The 22,896-nt window shown below is 30.6% G+C and overlaps 2 protein-coding genes across 2 annotated transcripts; both read right to left on the bottom strand.

The window, feature by feature from the left end:
- Window positions 1-248: 248 nt before the first annotated feature.
- LOC136075736 (uncharacterized) lies at window positions 249-713 on the bottom strand. The gene has a single exon (XM_065789171.1). It carries the CDS (start codon window positions 711-713, stop codon window positions 249-251), a length of 465 nt encoding a protein of 154 aa, XP_065645243.1.
- A 17,915-nt stretch (window positions 714-18,628) lies between these two features.
- LOC136076344 (uncharacterized) lies at window positions 18,629-20,002 on the bottom strand. Its single transcript, XM_065789805.1, has 3 exons — window positions 19,573-20,002; window positions 19,162-19,414; window positions 18,629-18,952 (listed from the first exon to the last, which is right to left on the bottom strand). Exons 1-3 carry the CDS (start codon window positions 19,983-19,985, stop codon window positions 18,728-18,730), a joined length of 891 nt encoding a protein of 296 aa, XP_065645877.1. The 5' UTR covers window positions 19,986-20,002; the 3' UTR covers window positions 18,629-18,727.
- Between the last annotated feature and the right edge of the window lie 2,894 nt (window positions 20,003-22,896).

A 22,896-nucleotide genomic window follows, 5' to 3' on the forward strand; every position in this document is an offset into this window, starting at 1 on the left:
CGCTATCCAGTTATTATTGAGATCAGTGTTTACATCCACAATAAAAAAACACAAATTAAAGTAAAATTAAGTAGTTAAAGCATTAAAAATAACTTGAAATAATTTGCAATGCTTTTATACTGCAACTTCAAAAGTTCAAAAAACAATGCAGTTGCTAATAGCTGCAGTTAAAGTGCACAAAACATTAAAGCAGTAACTTTCTGAACACAGATAGCGGTAGCTTAAGTAGCCTACTGTCAGTCGAGTAATCAGGGCTGCATGTTGTATTTGAGAAATATCAGCATTTCCAATGTTTCTGGGTTTAGGCGAGCCCTGTGCTCACTCATCGTCACCCCACACACTGAAAACACTCTTTCACTGGCAGTACTTGTAGCAGGAATAGCCAACAACTTTCTACCAATCAATGCCATCGTCGGGAGCTTATGTTCACGGTCATTGTCTTTCCAGAATTGCAATGCATCACACGCTGTCACGGGCAGTGCCAAGTATTTGTCAAGTTCCTGTCTTGTGTCATTACTGTCGGCGTTAGACAATGATGTGGCAGCTGTTTTAAAGTCTGCCAGCAAATCATGCAATTCAGGGTCAGCTTTATCCTTCTTTGAAGGAGGCAGCTGATCTGAATGACTGCATTCACTAAAGCTGTCTATATCTGTATTGCCTGAGTCCTTTCGTATCACCTGATTTGGTGAAGAAGAAATAATTTTGTCCACCATAACTACTACGCATCTCTAAATAAACAAAATTGCGATCTTCTGTGTTGACAAAAGACAATCATTTGTAAGAAGAAAAAATAAGTGTTGATAGCTTGTGCCAAGGATAATTAATATACTTTTCATTCAAGCTGGACAGAAAAGCTGCCTTCAAATCACGCATACTGTCGCTGTCTAAACCATTGATTTTGCAGACTGTCCGAAGACAAAATAACATTAGCCTAACATCAGGGGACGTTGGCACATTGTCATGTGACAATTGTACAGTAGCCTTGTGAAAGGGTTGCAAAAATTCTACGACGTTATGCAGCAATTTTTTATTAACGTTGTTCAGTTGCTCAAGTTTGTCAAACTGCTTTGAACCAGCAAGAATTGACTTGACATAATCTAACTGACATGACAATGGTTGCAAAAGAAAAAATTGACTGTTCCAACGAGTCACAACATCCTGTTTGAGAGTATGATTTAGTTCCTAGTTTTTCCCACTATGTTTAAAGTAGCCCACCATTTCCTTTGAATTCTTGACCATTTCATGAACTAAATTAGCACCAGGGCCTTTCAATGCTTTTTCAACAGCTAAATTCAGATTATGAGCTGCACAGCTAAGTCTAACATCGTTGCGATAAGTTCACTTCATATTACTCCCATTATCAGTCACAAATACCATATTGTCACTTTTTATAGTCTGAGGGAAAAGTTTTTTGGGTATTTTAGTTGTCTTTGCTTTCACGCCAATGCCAGTCTTAGACTCAATAAACTCAAACAATCCAATACACTTACTTTTAAGGCAATAACTGCTGTTAATATAATGTGCTGTAAAAGTCTGATAAGAGTATTTTAGAATGTCATAGGTCCAGTGATCAGTTGTTATTGCGATCTGTGTAACCCCAGCAAGTTCGTCTTTCAGCTTTCGAACACATTCGTTGTATAACTTTGGTAGTAGTGTCTTAGACAGCGTTGTTCGATCACACATAATATCCTCAAGTTGCACTGTTCCTTACTTCAATCCAATATCAATCATTGTTTGAGCAAAGTGATAGAACTCATCATCCTGAACATATGAGAATGGCTGAATGTCTTTTGCAATCATGTACAGGGCTGCACTTTGAGCATTTTCACATATGTGTTTAGGAACCTGTAAAGTATAAAGCAATAAACAATAGACATTACTTACATAGCAATACATAATCGCCTTTTTTTTGTACCACAAAAAACATATATATTTCTAAAATATTGCCAAAAACTTGTAACAAATATATTTTGCTATCAATGGCAGCAAGTAACAAGTGAAAAGTTAAAACGCTAAATAGAAAAAAGCAAGATCCGCTAACTATATTTACTAACCTCTGTCTTTTTAGGTAAAAAGCTTGTCATTTTTAATTGTCCAGGTTCTGATCTTATTGATGTGTGATGTATCATGTCTTTGTAAAGTTGTAGTATGACCAATTGGCACTGACAACCATAATCCACACTGCTTACAAACGGTAAACTCCTTGACAAACTGTTGATCATAACATGATTACTCACAGTTATACAAAAATCAAATAAAATATATTGTAACCATGGTCCATTGGCTCTATTTAGCATTTGATATTCAATTATCAAATGTGAATGCTGCTCAGTTTGGCATTGTGTGCAATATGCAATGCCTGAGAGATGCAGATGATTATTGATTTATTAAAATATTTGTAAAACTAAATAATTATATATGCAGTAAGTCTAGCGACAAACCTCATCCCAACTTCAACGCAACGGAAGCGTGTCTAGCATTCACTCGTTTTTTCAATGATGCATGTACTAAGCGAGCCGCTCCGTCTGTTATCAATTTCTCCAACACATTTTAGTCCATTTACGAGTTAATTTACAGTTACTCATTATTATTAAAATATTATGTAATTATTGCAATCATTAATTACTAAGATATGAATAAAAACTTAGAACATTAACAACACCTCAATACTTCAAGTGTTTAGAAACAACATTTCCGTTTTGGTTAGTAATGTTATGAATTGTAAACTTATCGCGAGGTAAGAATTATTTTGTTCTATTTTCCATTTTAAACGTTAGGAGAAAATTTTTGATTTTTTTCTAAAAGTAAAAATTACTTAAAATTTTAGCTTAGTTTTTAAAGAAATAATAACTTAAGCTTTAAATAATTTTGATTTAAACAAATTGTTTAGAAAAAATTTTAAAAATAAAATTTATTTTAAAAGTAATTATTACTTACTAAAATTACGAACTCATTTTCTTCCAACACTTAAAATTAGAGTAAATAATTCTAAACTCGTGATATGTTATGCATTAGGTTATGTATTATGTTATGTATCATGTTAAGAATTGTAGTAATGTGAGAATTGCAAAATTTTCATCTTTTCAAGCCTCTATTTGGCTTGGTTAGGGTAAGGACAGTTGGTTTGATTCGGTTCGTTCCCAACAGTTTTAAAGTTCAGGTTTGGTTCGGTTTGGTAACAACTAAAGTTTGGGTTCGGTTCGGTTCTTTTGTAGATAAAGTTCTAGTTCGGTTTGTTCGGTTCGGGTTCGTTTCGTTTCCCATCTCTTGTATTAATACAGATGATTCAATTACAGGGGATGCAACATTTACAACAAATTCTACAACATTTGAAAATGAATCCTCTTTAAACAACACAAATTTGCACTACCAAGCTTTCCACTACTTTCAACTGAGGATGTTGAAGATATCTTAATCAAATGTTATCAGATAGTGTTATACATCATTTCCAAAACTTAATAAAAAAAATGTCATTTATCATGAAATAGACTTCAAAATTCAATATTGGAACAAAAATTGTTTTTCAAGGCACTAGGTTCACAACCATTTGTTCAAATCATTTATATTGGGCATTACCATTGCTTGCTTTCAGCACATATGGCTGTAAATATGGAGAAATATATGTACTTGACAGTAACTTTCAAGGAAATTTATCAATAGATACACAGAATCAAATACGTTCTCTTTTAAAATATGATGAAGCTATGATCAAAGTAAATGTTTTATTAGTGCAGCAGCAAGAAGGATATGGTAGATTGTGGTTTGTTTTTGCTGGCTTTTGTTAAATTTATTTTATCAAACAACAAAAACTTTGTGGAAAATATTTGTTTGACCAAAAGCAATTTTGAAGTCATGTTCTCTTGTGCTTGAAGGAAAATGTAATGAGATCTTTTCCACTTTTAAATTTTGCAAGTCGTGGATGTCATAAATATAAATATACATAACATGTGCTCTTGCTCTAGCTGTAGAACAAAATAAATCCTAATTTATAAACAAACAAAATTTTATTAATTCTCTTATATTATGATATCCTTATTAAATTTGAATGGATTTTTTAACTTTGTAGTATGTATTTATGTAATATTTAGTATGTATCTATGTAATTTTGCTTTCATCTCTGTTTTTATAACTAGGCAACTCATTCTATTATCTCCTAATAAGGGTAAAGCTCTAAAACTTAGTTTTATGGTTCTGAAGCCGGCTAGTAGTCAGGTTTCCCAAACTCTGTCGTAGCTCTCAGAGAGGCTGATTCCATCGACAGCTAAAAAATATCAAAGTATTAACAGTGCCATGTTGCGCATGGATGGTGTCCCTGTTTCTACTTTTGGCGTGCAATGCGGAGGCCACATTTAGAGCCCTTTGTTACGACTTAGGGTTTATTAATATTAATGAGGCAATTGCTTGGGCTATTAAACAGTGTTCTGAGTACTTTCTATGCTTTGAGTCAAGTTCTTCAACAAATTTAAAAATGAATTAAGTACCAAAAACTATAAAACACAAAAAACACATCATCACCAAGTTCTTTAAACCTATCATTCACTAATATTCGAGGTCTTCGAAGTAACTTTTCTTCTGTTGAGTCTTATCTCTTGCAAAGTTCACCAGACTTACTTGCTCTTTGCGAGACTAATTTAAGTTCAGCTGTCTCATCTGACGGTAGTTAGACGAATCAGAGCGATGTGAATCGTCTAACTACCGTTAGTCTTCTTCTTATCATAAGCAAGGTTTTTGAATCTTTAATTAACAAACACTTAATTTATTATCTTGAATCTAACAACTTACATTCTGACAATCAATATGGATTTCAATCTTCTCGTGCCACAGCTGATTTGCTAACAGTAATAACCGATAGGTTTTATCGTGCGTTAGGTAAAGGTGGAGAAGGTAAGGCCATCGCTCTTGACATTTCAAAAGCTTTTGGCAAAGTTTGGCATGCTTGTCTTTTCTATAAGCTTTAATCTTATGGTGTATCTGGCAACATCTTTAAGATTATTGAATCCTTTCTTTCCAATCGTAGTATAAAAGTTGTTCTCGATGGACAGCACTTTTCTTATTATTCTGTAACTTCAGGGGTTCTTCAAGGTTCTATCCTTAGCTCTATACTCTTTTTAATTTACATTAACGATCTTCCGGATATTCTGACATCTAAGGTTGCATTGTTTGCCAATGATGCTACCATTTATTCTTGTCGTGATAAGAAGCTTTTCTCTGCTTATAAAAGTACATTTAAACATCTTTAAAGATGTTTTTTCGAATTGTATTTTGCCAGTTTTTAGAGCGTTTGACAATACTGCATTATTAAGTCAAAATTGACAATTTTTGACTTAACGTCTAGTGTTAATTCTTAAGGTGGTACTAGCCCAACAAATTTTAAAATTTTTAAATTTTTTTTCTAAATTTGAAAAATAGAATCATTGTAGATTTCAAAAATGTATAGTTTTACTATGTTATTAAGTAATTTAGTGACAGAAAATGTTAATTTGGTAATATGATCTCAAAAGAAGCCCTTAGCAACCGCATAGCAACAATAAACAATGCCTACTTTAGGGCTAACTTTCCATAAATTTCATCAAACAATTAATTTCTATTATTATTCTTCATTTTATATATATCTCCTTTGCTTTATATCAATTTTGCAAGTACGTTAATTCCATTAATAATATTAAATTGAATTGTATAGTGAGAAGGATGTGAATTTATAACAGTGTATCAATAACAGCTTGTTATGATTATTTTATTGAATTTATTGCATTTATTTTTCACATTTTACTGCTTTATTCTTAGATGGGAAATAAAAAAAATAGCAAAAGAATAAAAAGAAATTATTTTCATGGAAATCAATATAAAATGTCTGATCAACAAAACATTTCACCTGAAAGTGCTTCTTATTCAAATATGTTTAGTAGTACTAATAGTACAAGTGCTTAAAAGTTGAATAAAGCAGTTAATTGTATTGGCAGTTCAGCTAAAAACAAACAGACATCTAACGACCTTAATTTTTTTATATTTATACATTTTGGCATTATGAAAGATTTATTTGAGGAGTTCTCACGCTGTTCTGAGTGTAGCTCACCTGCTAAGCTTACACAATAAAAATGAACACAAAGGGTTCTCACTAAAATTATGTATAAAATGTAGTGTTTGTTCAGCATGCAGATTTTCTTATACTTCTCCTCAATATATACCTTTACAAAAAGGTAAAACTGTAAAAAAAGCACATGAAATTAACTATCGCACAGCTATGGCTTTTCGCGAGATAGGCAAAGGTCATGCTGGAATTGAAACATTTACAACAATGATGAATATGCCATTTTCTATTGCATTTACTACTTATAAAAAAATTAATAAGACTCTTTATTGTGCATATAAAAAATCTGCTGAAAAAGTACCCAAAAAGCTGCTCATGAAGTGCGTCAAATGATTAACATCAATACGTGTAGCAATGATATTGTTGACTGTCATATTTCTATTGATGGAACATGGCAAAAAAGGGGTTATTCATCCATGAATGGCATGGTATCTGCAATTTCAAAGGATAATAAAAAGCTCTTAGACTATTACACTATGTCAAAATTTTGTAAATCTTGTGAGATTTGGTCAAAAAAAAAAAGGATCAGCTGGTTATGAACTATGGAAAACAAGACATAAGTGTGCAATTAATCATCACGAATCATCTGGTGCTATGGAGTCCGCTGGTGCTATATCAATTTTGTTCTTCATTAAGTAAGTTTAACTTAAGGTACAGTCATTACATAGGAGATGGGGACACTAAAGCATACAGCAAAGTAAGGGAAGCAAGACCTTATGGAGAAACGTTGATACCAGAAAAACTAGAGTGTCTTATGTTCAAAAGAGACTTGGAACAAGGCTTCGGAATTTACGTGCAATAAAAAAAAAAGAAAAGTTGAATGACAGTAAATCTCTCTCAGGTAAAGGAAGACTAACTGATGCAAGTATTAACTTAATGCAGAATTACTTTGGTATGGCTATTCGTCAGAATGATAAACCCTACCCTATGAAAAAAGCTGTACTTGCAGTTTTATGGCACTGCTGCAAAGGTGATGCAGCTACGCATCATCAATTTTGTCCCAGAACCAATACTAGCTGGTGCAAATGGCAAAGAGATAAGATTACAGGACAATGCACTTATAAAAACAAGTTAAACTTACCAGTTGCTATAAAAGACCTATTACACCCAGTATTTATGGAACTTAGTTCGGACAATCTTTTGTCAAAATGTTTACACAGCTATACCCAAAATCCTAATGAGTCTTTTAATCAAATAATCTGGGAAAAATGCCCCAAAACACATTTTGTTTCAAAAAATGTTTTAGAGTTAGCTGTTTTCTCTGCAGTTATATCTTTTAATGGAGGTTATGTTTCCCATAAAGCAACATTTAAGCAAATTGGATTTCATTGTGGAAAATATTTCCTTCTCGGTGCAATTAAAAAAGACAAAAATCGCGTCATTCATATGGAAAAGAAGGAAAAAGAATTGACAAAATCAAGAAGGAAAAAATTAAGAGGTATAAAAAAAGGATTTAGCAAGGATGACTCCTATGTGTCTGGAAATTTTTAAAGATATATATTGTTAAAGTTGTTTTATTTTGTTTTCTTGCGTTTTCTCTCTTAACAGATTTTTAAACTTTGAACAAGAATATCTTTTGAACTACTTGGAGATTATGGCTAAAATTTTTACAGATTATTTATCAGGTTACTGTGAAGGGATTTGACCAAAAAGAGACTTTTATAGTTAGCTGTTGTCGAGATATTGACATTAGCAGCACAAATTTTAAATAAAAATTTAAAATTATTTTTTAAAGTGCAGCCATTTTGATTCTGTAAAAGTTCTGATGGTGGTTCTGGTCAAATCCCTCAATCAACATGTTGTTAACCTTTTTGCAAAATTTTAGCTTCACGCACTGACTATTTCATGAGAAATCCTTGTTTAAAAATGTAGTAAAAATTGTATATTTTTGTATAAAAAAATTGCATCAAAATTAAATAAATTGACTGTTTTAATTTTTATGGGCTAGTACCACCTTAAAAAAAGTCTTCTATATCTAAATTTTTCTTAAAAAATAAATAAAGGTGCTTAACAAAAAAAGGGAGGAGGGGGAAGGCTCGGCTTCTTCGGTGTCGTCGGCGCTATAGTACACCCACGATAAACACTTCAATGAACCAGGTCGGAACCCTCAACATAGGAAAGTGTCATCAAATATTCGGCAGCTTCGCCCGAGCGTTTGGCCGAATATTATGTAAATTGGCAAAACCACAATTTTCACTCGCCTAATTCGACTTTTAGTCGATTAGTAGGAACTCTATAGTCGATTAAATCAACTATTCGTTTTTCCTTAGTCGACTAATTTCGACTATCGACTAGTCGACTTTAAGTCGATTTAGTCGAAGTTAATAACAACACTATTTAAAACTGAGTATTCAACATTTATACTAGTATAAGTATTGCGTGAAGCAGGAAAAAGCCGCACCGAAATGGTTAGCGTTCTCTTGGATGATTCAAAATATAATTATGAAAATGTAATAAAACGCAGACATGAAAGTTATTGAATTTGTATTGAAAGAATACAAATTCGATAGTCTGGATTTTGTTAAAAAGTCAAAATTTTACTTTGGATCATCCAAAAGAACGTTAACCCACCCGCATATTTGAAATGCAACCAAAAGTAAGTAATATACCATTGCCTCGAACGTAAGTTTATTGTTATTAATGTTTAGCTTGTTATTAGCTTAATATTGTTACATATATTTGTTACTAGCTTATTATCAAGTCAAGCATATTTGTAATATCTTGAATATAATATTGTAGTTAATTTTCAAATAAAAATATTATTTAACATTTTAATTTGACAGCTTTAAATTTATAATAAAAATTTTTATTTTTTTTTTATTATCATTGTTATTTCTTTTTTTGACATTTATCTGACCTGATATTCAAATTTCTGTTCTAAAAATTCTAGTAATAGCATTTATTTTTAAAAGTTGAACTCAGTTTATGAATTTTGGTTTTTATTATTTAATTTTAAGCTAATCAGCTAAATTAGCTAACACTTTTTTTTGTAAACTCCTACTACCTACTTTCTGAAGATAGCCATTCCAGAGATTTTTTTTTTTGTCAATATATTTATATATGATTAACATTGTTGTAGAGAGCTTAATAAGACTTTTTTCTTTAACAAACTGACCTTAAAGTTTTAAAACGCTGAGAATTAAGAAATTATGTAAAAATGTTAAAAAGGTTCCCCATTCCATTAGATTCCTTATCTCTATATAATCTATATTTTCAAACAAATTTGATGTGTTTTGGTTCTTAGGAAATCTTACTTTTAAAAACCACTCTTAAAAAAATGTGTCCTGTGGCATGTTTTTCATTATTCGTGGTCTTAAACCTTTTGCCACTGAGTTAAAAAAAGCTATATGACTGCGTGTAAAATAACAAACTACGATCATGATGAACTAAAAGAGTATAAGATAAAAATTACTAGTCAGAATTTTACAAATAAGACCTTGTTTTTTTTGTTATAGAGTTAGCTTTCAGAATAATGAAAAACTTAAAAAAAAATTTATTATCTTAATAACGTGATCAAAATATACCATGTTGAAATTAACAAAAACATATTGTTTCTTTATGTAACCTTAAACAAATAAAGAAGAAATAGATAAACATATTGTTTTCGAATTTAAATTAATGAGGCATTTATAGTGGTGATCAAGCAAAAAAAATCTCCGCTACTATTATTGAAAAAATATCAAGGATCTTGTTTATACCAGTATAATATAATATAATTTTAGTCATTTCTTAAAATTGATTTTTAAGCAATCTATAAATGCAATTAACAGACGGTTTGAAGCATTAACTTAAGAAGTTGTTCACATTTCAAAGAAAAGTTTAACGTTTCCTCCAAATGCCATAGATGTTTTAAAATATTTAAAATTGTTTATGAACCTCCATGCTCTCGTCATTTAGAAACAAATTTTATGAACCGCCATACGGGTCACTCGTCACGAAAGAGTCAAGGTAAAATAGTTTAAATAGTCCTTATTGTTTAAATAGTCAGTGGAGACTATTTAAACATAAGGAATATTTATTGGAATATAAAAGGAAAAAAGATTGCTTGTATTGCAAAAGATTGATGTATTTATTTTCTGATTTATTTGCATTTATAATTAAGAAATACAAAAAGGGGACACAGGTAATTTCAAAATTACTCTTTTGTAACACCAAAAAAATAAAAATAAAAACTAGTTAAATTAGTGTGCAATGGTGAAAAACATTGGACTTTTTTTAATTAGATTTTAACACAGACAAAGTGGACAAGTAATCAATATTTTCAGGTAGTGAATTCCATATCTTGATAAATCTTTTACAGTAGAAAAATCTTTGTGAATCAATTTTACATTTAATACGTGAATTAAGCTTTTAGGCATGGCATATTGTAGGATATAATAAAATACAAAAATTTCTAACAAATTGCAGAAGCATTTTAATCTTTATAATGGTATCTAGATGTCTTGTTGCTTTTCTGTAAATCGTTTTCTTTTAGCCAGGGTTTTTGTGTAGGTTAGTCTTATCATACTTTATTACATTAGAAGGACAACATTCTTGATTAGGTTGTGTAGATTGTTGAAAATAAACAACAAACTGACCTTCACTTACAGCTTCATGTCTTTTCTTAACAATTCTCTGTAAAAAATTTTCTTAACATTTCTCTGTAAAACTAGATCGTGGTGCCTTTTAAAAAATCGGTAAGCCTTGCCCAGAGAAGTTCGGTACATTCATAGCCCACATTCTTACCACATAGATAATTTCTAAGAGTTGATTTGAAAATCTCAGATTATGTTAGCTCAGAATCTGTTAATCTCAGAGACCCTTTAAACTGGATCACCACCAGCAATAACTTTCATAGCCCTAACCACTCGTTCTTCGGGGTAGTTACTGTGTGCGTATCCTTTCTTTAGTTTGTATATGTATGGCATATTGCAACTGATTTGAAAAAAAATTTTTTGACTAATTTATCCACCAAATCAATAAGTGGTCCTATTACCCCAATTTATAAAATAGCCCATTTACCCCACTACATTTAAGGTAAATGCTTTGAGCATAAAAATGTCTTTACCTAAGTAGCTCATATAGGTCTGGTTAAAATTCGGCCAAATTGTCCCTCAAATATTTGCTCGGCCATAGTTAGCGTTTTTTTAAATCTGAAAAGACGTACAAAAATGACATCCGAAAAACATTCAACAACAAGAGTTCTATTATTTAATTTTTTTGTAATAGACATTAAAATGTTAGGTTAACATTGGGCTTTAAAAATTATGTAGAGAGGAACACTGCATCTTTAAAACTTTATCAGATTTTAGCAAAAAACTGGTAAATATGCTCAACTGGCCATATTACCCTATCTGGCGGTATATGTATATATATTTACATATATACAACCCTCAGAATTAGGGTTGACATTCCGCAATGTCGACCTAGCTGCCGACCTTAAAGGGTTTGAGGTCAGCAAAAAACTGCTGACCTCGTTTCGATGTTTTATGGTAAGACCTTTATATCAAATTCATTTTGCCGACCTGATCCGACCTCTAAAAGATTAAGGTAGGCAAATTATTGCCAACCTCAGTTTCCCTAATTCTGAGGGTTGTATATATATATATATATATATATATATATATATATATATATATATATATATATATATATATATATATATATATATATATATATATATATATATATATATACAAATCTCAATTTTTGGCTGGACATCGCCACCCTTTGGACCATTCTTGAGACCTGCTGAAGGATGGTAACATATACCATTGTTGATATTTTCTGTAAAAATGAACAATGGTTGGTTGCCCCCATATTTCAGATCTCAAAAAATAAATTGAGCCTTGTATATATATATATATATATATATATATATATATATATATATATATATATATATATATATATATATATATATATATATATATATATATATATATATATATAAATATTCTTTTAAGAACATTGAGCACTCTATTGTGTAGAATACTTTTTAAAGTTGTTTAAATATATATATATATATATATATATATATATATATATATATATATATATATATATATATATATGTATATATATATATATATATATATATATATATATATATATATATATATATAGTATATGTATAGTATATATATATATATATATATATATATATATATATATATATATATATATATATATAGATATATACAGATATATATAGATATATATATATATATATATATATATATATATATATATATATATATATATATATATATATATATATATATATATTCCTATACTTAATGGCTAAGAAAACTTGTTTTTGGTAAAAAATGGCTCTTTGTTTGTTTGTGGTTTTAAAGCTGACAAAATTAAAGTTACATTATGTCAAAAACACAATAATTTAATTGCAGGAAGTAACTAAACCACAAAATAAAAGACTAGAATGTTTTTAAAAACATTCTAAATGTTTTTAAAAATATTGTGAATGTTTTTATTTTATTTTTTGAAAATAAAAACATTCTAAATGTTTTTATTTTTATTTTTTAACTGTAAAACATGCGTGGAGTGTTGCCTTATCAACTCTCTTATAGCCTCAAGTGCTGCTACATTGACTGACAAATAGCCTGATTCGCAAAGGAGTGCTGCTACATCAACAGAGGGGGTTTGGTTTGGGTAGGCAGTTTATCAAATAATTATTAAAAAAAAAAAGAAGATTTTTCAGTCTTTAAATTAAAAAAACATAAAACTGACATTTTATGCTAAAAACATTAAGACGACCATGCATTAGCCTGCCCGTAAAAGAGGTTATACCATCATAGGAACCTGCTTATCTTACGCAACCTTCCCCTATTATATTTAAATTTAAAAAAATTTTTTTTATTATTAAGTATAATTTAAAAAATTATGCTTAATAAATAAATTACATTTACTATGGGCTATTTTAAACAGATCTTAATAAAACATTATTAAGTAATTGTAAGCATTAGTTTTATTATTTTAAAAGTCAAAAAGAATATTGAAAAGAAACAAAACTTTCTGAAAACATTTGTTTCGTTTTTTCGTTTTCCTCACGTAAACTAACATATCAAGCTTAAGATCCAAAGTTTATTCATTCAAAAATTAAATTTGTTCAATAGTTATTTGGACTGAAAATTTTTACTTATGTTCATTTATTATCAAAAGCAGTTTACTCTTAATTGCCAAAATATAAGTTAACTTTACTCTGAATGGATATTTCAAAATTGCTCTATCTTTGAAAAAAGCTAATTTTTTATATATTTCATTGTTATAAAATTTTGCAACAAGTTTTTAAAATGAAGTTATGTAACGGCATTTATTTTTTTTTAACTAAAATTTATGAATGCCTTATAGATCGAATAGCAACATAAGTTGGATCGGAATAGGAAACTGCGTCGGATTTTTCAAGCCCATCTGGTTTAATTGCAATACCTGCGTAGATGAACAAGATGAATTAGTGCTTTGCAGCAATAACCCAATCATGATCAGGAAAGGAAACTTGAAATTCCATATGCATCAATATAGGAGCTTGTTAGTTGGAAGCGTTGATTCCAATAGGGATCCGAGCTTTATTGTCTTGAATTGTCTTGGATGCTCGAAATCCGGACAATTTTAAATTTGCCGGCATTTTTTTGTTTTTAAATTCTATGTTGCGAAATTCAAACATTAATCAAAACAAACATTGTACTCTCGAGAAAAAAAAAAATTGCAAATTTAGCACATCATGTCAAAGGAATATGACCGTAGAGTTGTAGTGGTTGAGCCCATCCGCGCTGGGCACTCTGTCCCAGAGATTATAAAATGGTTTGGCTTCCCAAAAAGCACAGTTTATTACAAAGAGGTTTAATGATGATGCAGAATCTGTAGAACGAAAAGAAAAGACTGCTCACAAACCAATCAGAAATAAGGCCTTCATCAGCAGAGTACAGAAGTCGATCAACAAAAACCCCAGCACCTCCATCAGGAAACTGAGCAAAGATATGAATGTGTCTCATTACACCATGAGAAGAGTTATCTGTGAAGACCTTAGGTACAAGTCCTATGTCCTAAAAGTCAGGCAGATGCTGTCTGCTTCAATGAAGGAGGAGAGAGTGGCTAAGTGTTCCGTTCTTTTAGCATCATTAAAACATGAAGCTGCCGGTAAACTTTGTTTTTTCAGCGATGAAAATTTTTTTACTGTGGATGCAAAAGTGAACAGAAGAAATGACAGATGGTTGGCTGAAGACCCAGAAGATGTCCTAGTGATTGGTCAGACAAAATTTCCAGCCTCTGTCCATGTCTTTATGTCTGTTTCCAGCAAAGGCCATGTCATGCCACCTCACTTCTTCCTGAAGGGCCAAAATGTCAACAAAGAAGTCTACTTGGACATTTTGATTTAGGTGGTGAAACCTTGGATGGACAAGTGTTCCAATGGTATGCCATATGTGTTTCAGCAAGACTCAGCTCCTGCTCATACCTCCAATTTGGTACAGGGTTGGCTTGAATAGAATCTCCCTATGTTCTGGTCGAAGCACTTTTGGCCTCCAAACTCACCAGATCTCAATCCATTGGACTATTATGTCTGGGACACTTTGGAACGTGAGACCAATAAATCAAGTCACAACACTGTTGAATCTCTAAAGCGAGCAATTACTACTGCAGCTGCCAACATGTTGGCCGATGAGGTGGAGCACGCCTGCTCCTGGTTTAGGAAGCGTATCGAGCAAGTGATTGAAGCTAAAGGCAGCTGGATTGAGTGAAATGAAAGCTCTTATATGTGTACATTACTGTTGTAAAATTTCAGAAATATAGCTTTGAAACTAATACTTTTATTGTAATTTTTATTTTGTGTCAAAAAAGTCCGGATTTTGAGCATCCACCCTGTAAAGCACACAATTACGTAACTTGAATGGATATCATTTTGAGCCCGCATCAACTTGAATGGAACCATATGGACGTGTCTCTTTCCTTCAAGCGAATCGCTCCGTTTTGGCAGCAAACGAGTATATAATGCGCTTCTGCTAAGATTGTAACCTCTCTTTTCGAGCTCGGTAACAAGCTCATCCAACAATTTGAGGCTCTTAAAAAGTAATTAAAAAATTATCAGTGAATAATTTCAGAGGCTGAAAAGTTATTGTGAGGCCTAATATAGTCCATAAGAATTTTTTTATTATCTAAAGTTGCACTCTCACCTTATACACTTCAGATTGTCTTCTATCGTGGGCAGCAGATCCATATTCAGCAAGTTGAATGACGTCTTTGTCTCAATTTGAACTGTCCTCAGGATTTCTAGTCGAGAGGCATCTGACATGGTATCAACGACATCTATTGGCTCAATAAATTGATTTGAAAAAAGCTAGAACTCTAAAGAGGAAGAACTGGCATGGAAAGGAACAGATTGCATGTTTGATGTGCCCAAAATGACATTAAAGAACCTTTTCGTTTCAAGACCATTCAAGTATACTTTTGGATCAAAGTCTTTACTTGAACTCCAAATCTTGCTTTTCCTTGATCTCATTCCATATTTTATGGACCTTTTTTTTTTCTATTGGCTTATTGCCAATTAATTATGAGCATTATTGTAAGATTTTATAAGCAAATTTAGAAGACTATTTTTATCCATCTTTTAATATACAGACAACAATGATCTTCGACACTTTTGCCACACATTGAAAAAATAATAAAAAACATGCTTTATGTAACGATTGCTGCACAACCAATTCCCTTTGGACAATAATTTATAATATTCGCTTTAGACAGTCATTAATAATTGCTACACAAGCAATTCCCTTCGGATAAATATTTGTAAAATCATAAATGATATCAACATTATGTATTTAGCACAAAAAACCGTCGCGATCAACTAATGATATATATGATACGAAAAACTACCAAGGGTTGAGCAATATATAATTAAATGTAATATATTCAATATATTTATATATACAAAAATCAAATTTAAATAAATATCAACACGAATTTTTTTCCTATATTACGATAAATAAAAGCATAACATTCCCTTACGTTAACTTCATAAAAACACATGTTTACATAAAAAAATTATATAAAGTGAGACGTCCTTTTAAGATGACCCCCCCCCCATCCTTGTCCTTTTAATCTTGACCCCCCCCCGCCTCCTATTTGCACGTCCTCTATGGATGGCCCCTTAACACAACTTAATAATAAACAATATCATAGAAAAAAAATTTATTAAAATTATAAACAAATCTGCTATTATCTGATTCTTTGTTCTTTAGTTTCTTATAAAGTTTCTCAACGTTCTAATAAATGTTTTTAATAACTCGTGGCTATAAAAATAGCCGGTTTTTAAAAATTCATCGCAGATATTCATGATATAGGAGTTTCTAGATTAGTTAAAATTTATTAAATTATTTCTTCTTTTTTTTTAAAAAACAAAAGACTTTGAAATTTGAAAGTTTAAAAAACAAAACTTTGAAATGTTATTATAAACTATATTGAGATTTCTCAACCAAAAGAAAATGATTATTATAAAAATATAATTTTTATAATAATTATTTTTTTAAAAATATAATTAAAATAGTCAAAATTATTAACAACGGCATAACATTAAAAAAATAACACTCAATAAATGTACATGTCAAATGTCACAACCAAATAAATAGTCTAACAAAAATAATTATTGTCATAATAAACCTTACATATTTCAGGGTGTTATCTTTAAGGTACGTCCGACAGGTTGTTTTTTTTTATAAATAAAATCAATTACTTAAAATTTAAATATTAAAAACTAAACTAAATAAAAAAAATAAATTATAGAAAAAAATAATGTGAGGTACGTCCATTGTTTTATTTTGACATGTATTAATTATTAAAAGATAATTCACCTCCTGGTTATCACAAAACAAAGGATTTTGACAAAAGATGTTATTGATGAATATTATGATATTATGTTATTGATTATATTATATTATGATGAATATTGTTACTTTAAGATTTTACTTAGGATGTACTACTACGGGTACTTACTTACTTTGTGCACGTCCAAAAACTTTTATAAGTTAAGAAATTAATATCTTGCTTTTTTAACATAAAAAATGAAAAAAAAATTAATATCTTGCTTTTTTAACATAAAAAATGAAAAAAAATAATTAATATTGGGTTATTCCATTGGTTCTTCTAATTAAACATTATTTATTTATTGTTACTTTAACCTCCAGTAGCCGTATTCTCATCTCTCCGTTAAGCTTAACGGAGCGTTAGTCAAAAATTTCTTTTAGATTACATTAATAAAAATTTATTTAAAATTATAATGTTTTAAACATAAATGTTTTGTTTTGGTATAAGTTTTATTTTGAAGAATTTATATAAATTTTCGTCATTTCTTTACTTAAAAATATTGTAATGAAATTTCAGACAAAAGCTCCGTTAAGCTTAACGGCGAGATGAGAATACGGCCGCAGTTAAAAAAGATTTTTTTTAAATTCAATTTTATTTTGGGGTACGTCGACAGTTGTAATAGACGTACCCTAGATCAGCCCTTTGCATTTAACAATAAATTTTGAGAAAAAAAAATCTTTTTTCTTCTCTGAATTATTTCTCTTTAAATTTTTTCAAAATTTAAGATTTAGTAATGTTTAGTTAAGGTAAATTCTAAGTTTTGAACAAACAATAAGTTAGTAACTATCAGTGAAGTCACTTTTTATATCTTGTAAGACAATTTATTTTAGTTACTTTTAGCATATGCAATTTATTGCTGTTTAATTTTAACAATTAACTCTTTTCAATAATTATTAATTTATTGCGTCGCATCAGATTAATCGCTATTACGCAAACTATCAAATTTTATCGTTAAGAGCCGTTTTTTCTAAGAATCAGGCAAATTCCTGAAACTGTGGAAGTGACCTCCTCCAAATTGCTTGAATTTTTTATATATTGATCAGAATATAGAGAGAACCTGTTGGGGAAAAAAAAAATTTTCAAAAATGTTTCGTTCACTCGGAATCTGGGCTTAAATTTTTGAGATTTTTTTAAAAATTTTTAGAAATTTAGTTTTTGCCACCTTTGAACCCATTTTTTTGGCAAGGCAAAAAGTTGCACATAGCTTTTGTAGTTAATATCAGACGTAACCCAAAAGCTCTCTCCAAAAAATATAAAAAAGTTGCGTGACACTGTGCGGTTGGCTAATTATCATAGTTCAAAAGTACAAAATCATTCACTTTTGTCAACTTTTAATCGGAGTTAATTCTAGCGGCGAAGTGTTGCACACAATTTTTCTTTTAGGATTTGAAATTATCAAAGGTATTGAGTCTAAAAAGGCAAAGAAAGTTATGTGATACCTAAGGCCTATTAATATATTAAGGCTTGAAATTGGAAAAAATGTTTTAGTATACTTACAAAATGAACCATTACGGCAGAGGCGCTTAGTTTTGTAAAAATGTAAACATATCCAACTGTCAATACAAAAAGGTCCTAACATAATAATAAAAAAAATTCGTGTGATTTTGTCAGACGCATGATATAACATGAATTAAAATCTGAACAAAAATCTAACATCAAGATAACTATATTGCTAATTAAATAAAACATAAATCAAACATTTAAATGTTTTTCCATTTAAAAATTAGTTTTTCATTTATTAATAGAGTCATTTACACACATTATCCACCACATCACACATAATTTCTACTCTGCTGCAGTAAGTTTCTCTAAGAATAATGATATGACTGTATTATAGTCTTCTTCGGATAATGAATAATCGCCACAACCACTGATTAGAAAAGGAGCATTTACTAAACAGATAATTTTATCAGTTTGGTTATTTATCTCCTCGGTAGTAACTGGCCAGCGAAAAGTATTCTTCTCTTGCCCGTTAATCATACAATTAACTCTGATCCCAGTTATAGATACCTAAAAATATTAGCGCAACATTTAAAATAATATAATAAAGAGTTTATGATTTGTTTAATTTTGCTTACATTCAATAAAACTTGTAAAGTCTTATATAATGTCATTCTGAAATTATTTTTACATTTTATTTATATTCCTTTTATTTTAGAGCACTGTTTTGTAAAACAAAATAAAAACTTGAAACTAATATATACTTTGAATAATATTACCTCCACAATATATCCAATATTCCATTGTTTTTCATATGCAACAGCAACCCAATCATTCACTTTCCATACAAGACAAATTTCTTTTGCAAGATTGGCGATGTCTTCCTCATATTTATTATCATCTTCATTGTCTCCTGTCAGATTAAAGTCATCATTTTCGCCATAAACTTCTTTGTTATCGTTAACCTGACTATTTTCATTATTTTCTGTTGTCGGTTCTACCAGCTTACCTTTTCTTTTCAGGTTACTAAATCTATAACAATATCAATTGTACATATTTTTAAACATATGTAAACAAACACACAAAATTATAACTTTCACCTAAATTTTAATTTCATATTTGTAAAAGAACTATTTAACAGTCAGAAACATAATCTAATTTGCAAAAGTTTTGATAGCAACAATGCCTACCTTGAAAATAAAGATCTTATCTGTTGGCTAGTTACATATTGATCAGGCGGAAGTTCTCTCCTCAGCTGCATGTGAACCTGCTCAGGGCTCATTTTATTACCTGATTCTTCTCCACGAATAAAGTATTTATACAACAGTTCTTTCTGCTGATTTGAAAATCTAAAAGAACTTCGAACTGGTAATGCCCAACCTTGCAATAGAAAAATGTTCATGCAATGTGGTTTGTCTTTTACGGAAGCACTGTTAGAGGATGAAGAAATCGGCATATTTAGTTGTGAAGTAATTTTCATCTTATGAACAAACGAGTTGCGAACTTTATCCAATGATGTTAATGATTTCGGAACTGTATGAAGACCGGATAGCATGTGTTCTTCTAACTCAGCATCGCTTTCAAATGATAAAGTACAATTCATTTCAGTGCAAAATCTTAATGAATATAATTGCCTGTCACTTCTTTTCTGTTTATCCTTAAGTGACTTGTTACGCTTAATTGAATTATCTGTTTTGCTATATGGCAACAACAACTTAATCGAGGGTTAAATTTTAAGATTTCCATACTCTTGTCCAATTCCCTCACCGATATTGAAATAACGCCACATCTTCAAACTTTTCTCACCAAACTCAAATGAGTGATAGTTGCTAATGTTCTTAATCTTTGGTCCAGTAACTACAGTTTTATCATTGCTAATTTGAGCAACTGCTACTTTTGCATCTTTAGCGCCAAAACTATAATGCATAGCCTTGTGTATATCTTCAGCAGTCAAAAGATTATTACCAGAGTCAAAGTAACTCCTTAAAATTGTCTTTACAACTGCACTCTCCCTGTCACATTGATCTTTTCCACAACAGGGTTCATTATAATCATATCTCAGCAACTTTATATCTCTCTCTTTGCATACATTGTAGATTGCTTCAGCTGAAAGATTTCCCTGATAGCAGCCGGCATTATCAGATTTGGTAAACATTTTCTTGATATGCGGTTGATCAATTCTGAATTGGTCTAAAACTGCAGTGGCTAACGAAACAACATCACCTATTCCCTGATCACACCTATACATTGAAGTAAAGTAAACACGTTTGAATAACTTTCCTGCTATTTTTATGAAGAATATATCCACATGTAAACTCATTCCTTTCTTGCCAAAATACTCTCTTTGGCCCTCTCTGTATCGAACCGGAAGAATTTTTTGACAAAAATCTTTAAGCCAGAAAGCAGTTTTATCGTTTAATTGCTTAAAAGCTTCGATTTTTGCCTTTTTCTGTTGAGAATCTCTCATCAGGTGTTTTATGTAGTTGCATACATCCTTTACAGCAATTTCCAAATCATAAATAGAATCAGCATCGTCAGAATTTTGAATTGTTAGTTCTTTGATCATCTCGATAGCTTTGCACAAATCATAGCAATCGGCACATACCACTTCTGAAATCTCTGTGTTGGATTGAAGATTTTTTTCAGATGGATCTGATAAGGCATGTTTTGAGCTATGAGAAGAAATGTTTGAGTCATTGACACTACAATTGGTTTGATAACTTGTTTTCAAATACCTTTTTCCTTTTTCAAGGGCAGCTTCGAGAGATTTAGAACTAAATCTTTGTGCCAATTTTTGTAATGTTTGAAAACCATTCATGCCTGAAGCTGTAACATCATCTAATCCAGCTAAGCTTTTTCGACTTGAAGGTTTTATTGCATGCAATACTTTCCACAAACTTGAATCAGATAATGGTATATAATTGTTTTCACTACAACTTTTTCGATAGAACATGATAGCGTGGCTATATTTTGTCGTCAGTATTGCATGCACTATCTTTTGTTCTTCACCGCTGTCGTATTTTAATTTGGTTATTCCATAAGCAACATCATGCAAAATACCGCTTGTAAATATAAAGTCTAAGAAATGTTCACACTTTGTTTGATCAAGACTAGATCGGACGAATACTTTCTTCTCTGGAAATGCCAACCCTTTATGAGATGCATGCCATTTTCTTGCTGTTTCTATACGATGTTTGGTACACTCAAATGTGTTCATTATAAACTTTTTGGTATACTTGGTATGGTCTAATAATGAGAGGATAACTAACTTTCCCATGGAATCACTTTGCTTATATACTTTCTGAGCACGAATAATTTCAATTGGGAGAGGGCTATTTATTTCATCAACATTTTTACTGTTAAGAAAATCTATAAGTATTTCCTCTTGTCCGGAGCAACAGCTTCCGCAAATTTTTTCTTTAATAAGTTTTCTAGGCGAACATACTTGCGTTTTAACTTATCTTTAGTAGTATCTTCCAGATATTCGAACTTCCTTTTTAATCTAAATTTTATTGGACTTGCATTAAGAACCTCAGTTACACTCTCACGGCTTCTTAGAGATTCGTCCAAAATCTCCTGTGAAACATTAATTTCACCGGGATCAAATTCTTCATCTGGAGTAGCAGGTGTCATATATGTTTGTTCTTGTTGTGTTTGTGTTTCTGTACATAAATTGGTGTTTTCGTTGACTCTAGATAAAGCAGTTTCTTGCTTTAAATGGGTAAAACACAGCATTGCACCAACTGAAAATACTTCATTGTATCGCTTTGACATTGATATGACGACATGTATTGGTGACGCCCTTAAAGCGGGAGATTTTTTTTCCTTTTATATTTAGATGGTGAGGATGAAAGCATGTTTTTGGAGGACTCCATGCAATACCAAACGTGTACCGGTGAAAAGCACATATTTGTTCATCCTTTTCAAGATTTCTTTTAAGTCTATTTGCAATAAGTCCATTTTTCTTCCCAAATATTATTATCGTTTAATTGCATTACCTAAAAACAATTTTTTAAACAATTATTAAGTGTGTCATTTAAAGCATTGTTTATAATCTGACTCTTCACGAAAAATGTTTACAAGTTTGAAATACATTGTTGTTATTATTAAAATACAATATTGCAAGAGTGTGATTAATTTAGTGATTATTTATTAAAAGAGTGAGGAATTAATTAAAAGAGCTATTTTTTTTTGTTTAAAGAACTTTGTCTCAAAATCTTATTGCAGAGAAGTTATAAAGTATGTAATTATAAAAATTATATTACAGTCTGCGTAAATTTAAAATACATAATTACCTTTAAGTTGATGAGGTGTTTCTTAACATCAACATCTCCCAGCTGATGAATGTAGAACATTTTGTTTATAATTTTATGTTTTTTGAATGATCCACAATTTCCTTTTGAAAAGCAACAACAGTTTTCATAAAAATATTTGTTTTGTTTCATACTCAACTAAAAACAAGTTCTAGTTATGCAGTACCTATTTCTCAATAGCAATGATAAAATATCTACTCT

Source organism: Hydra vulgaris, chromosome 02 (assembly GCF_038396675.1).
Source record: "Hydra vulgaris chromosome 02, alternate assembly HydraT2T_AEP".
Classification (NCBI taxonomy): Eukaryota; Metazoa; Cnidaria; class Hydrozoa; order Anthoathecata; family Hydridae; genus Hydra; species Hydra vulgaris.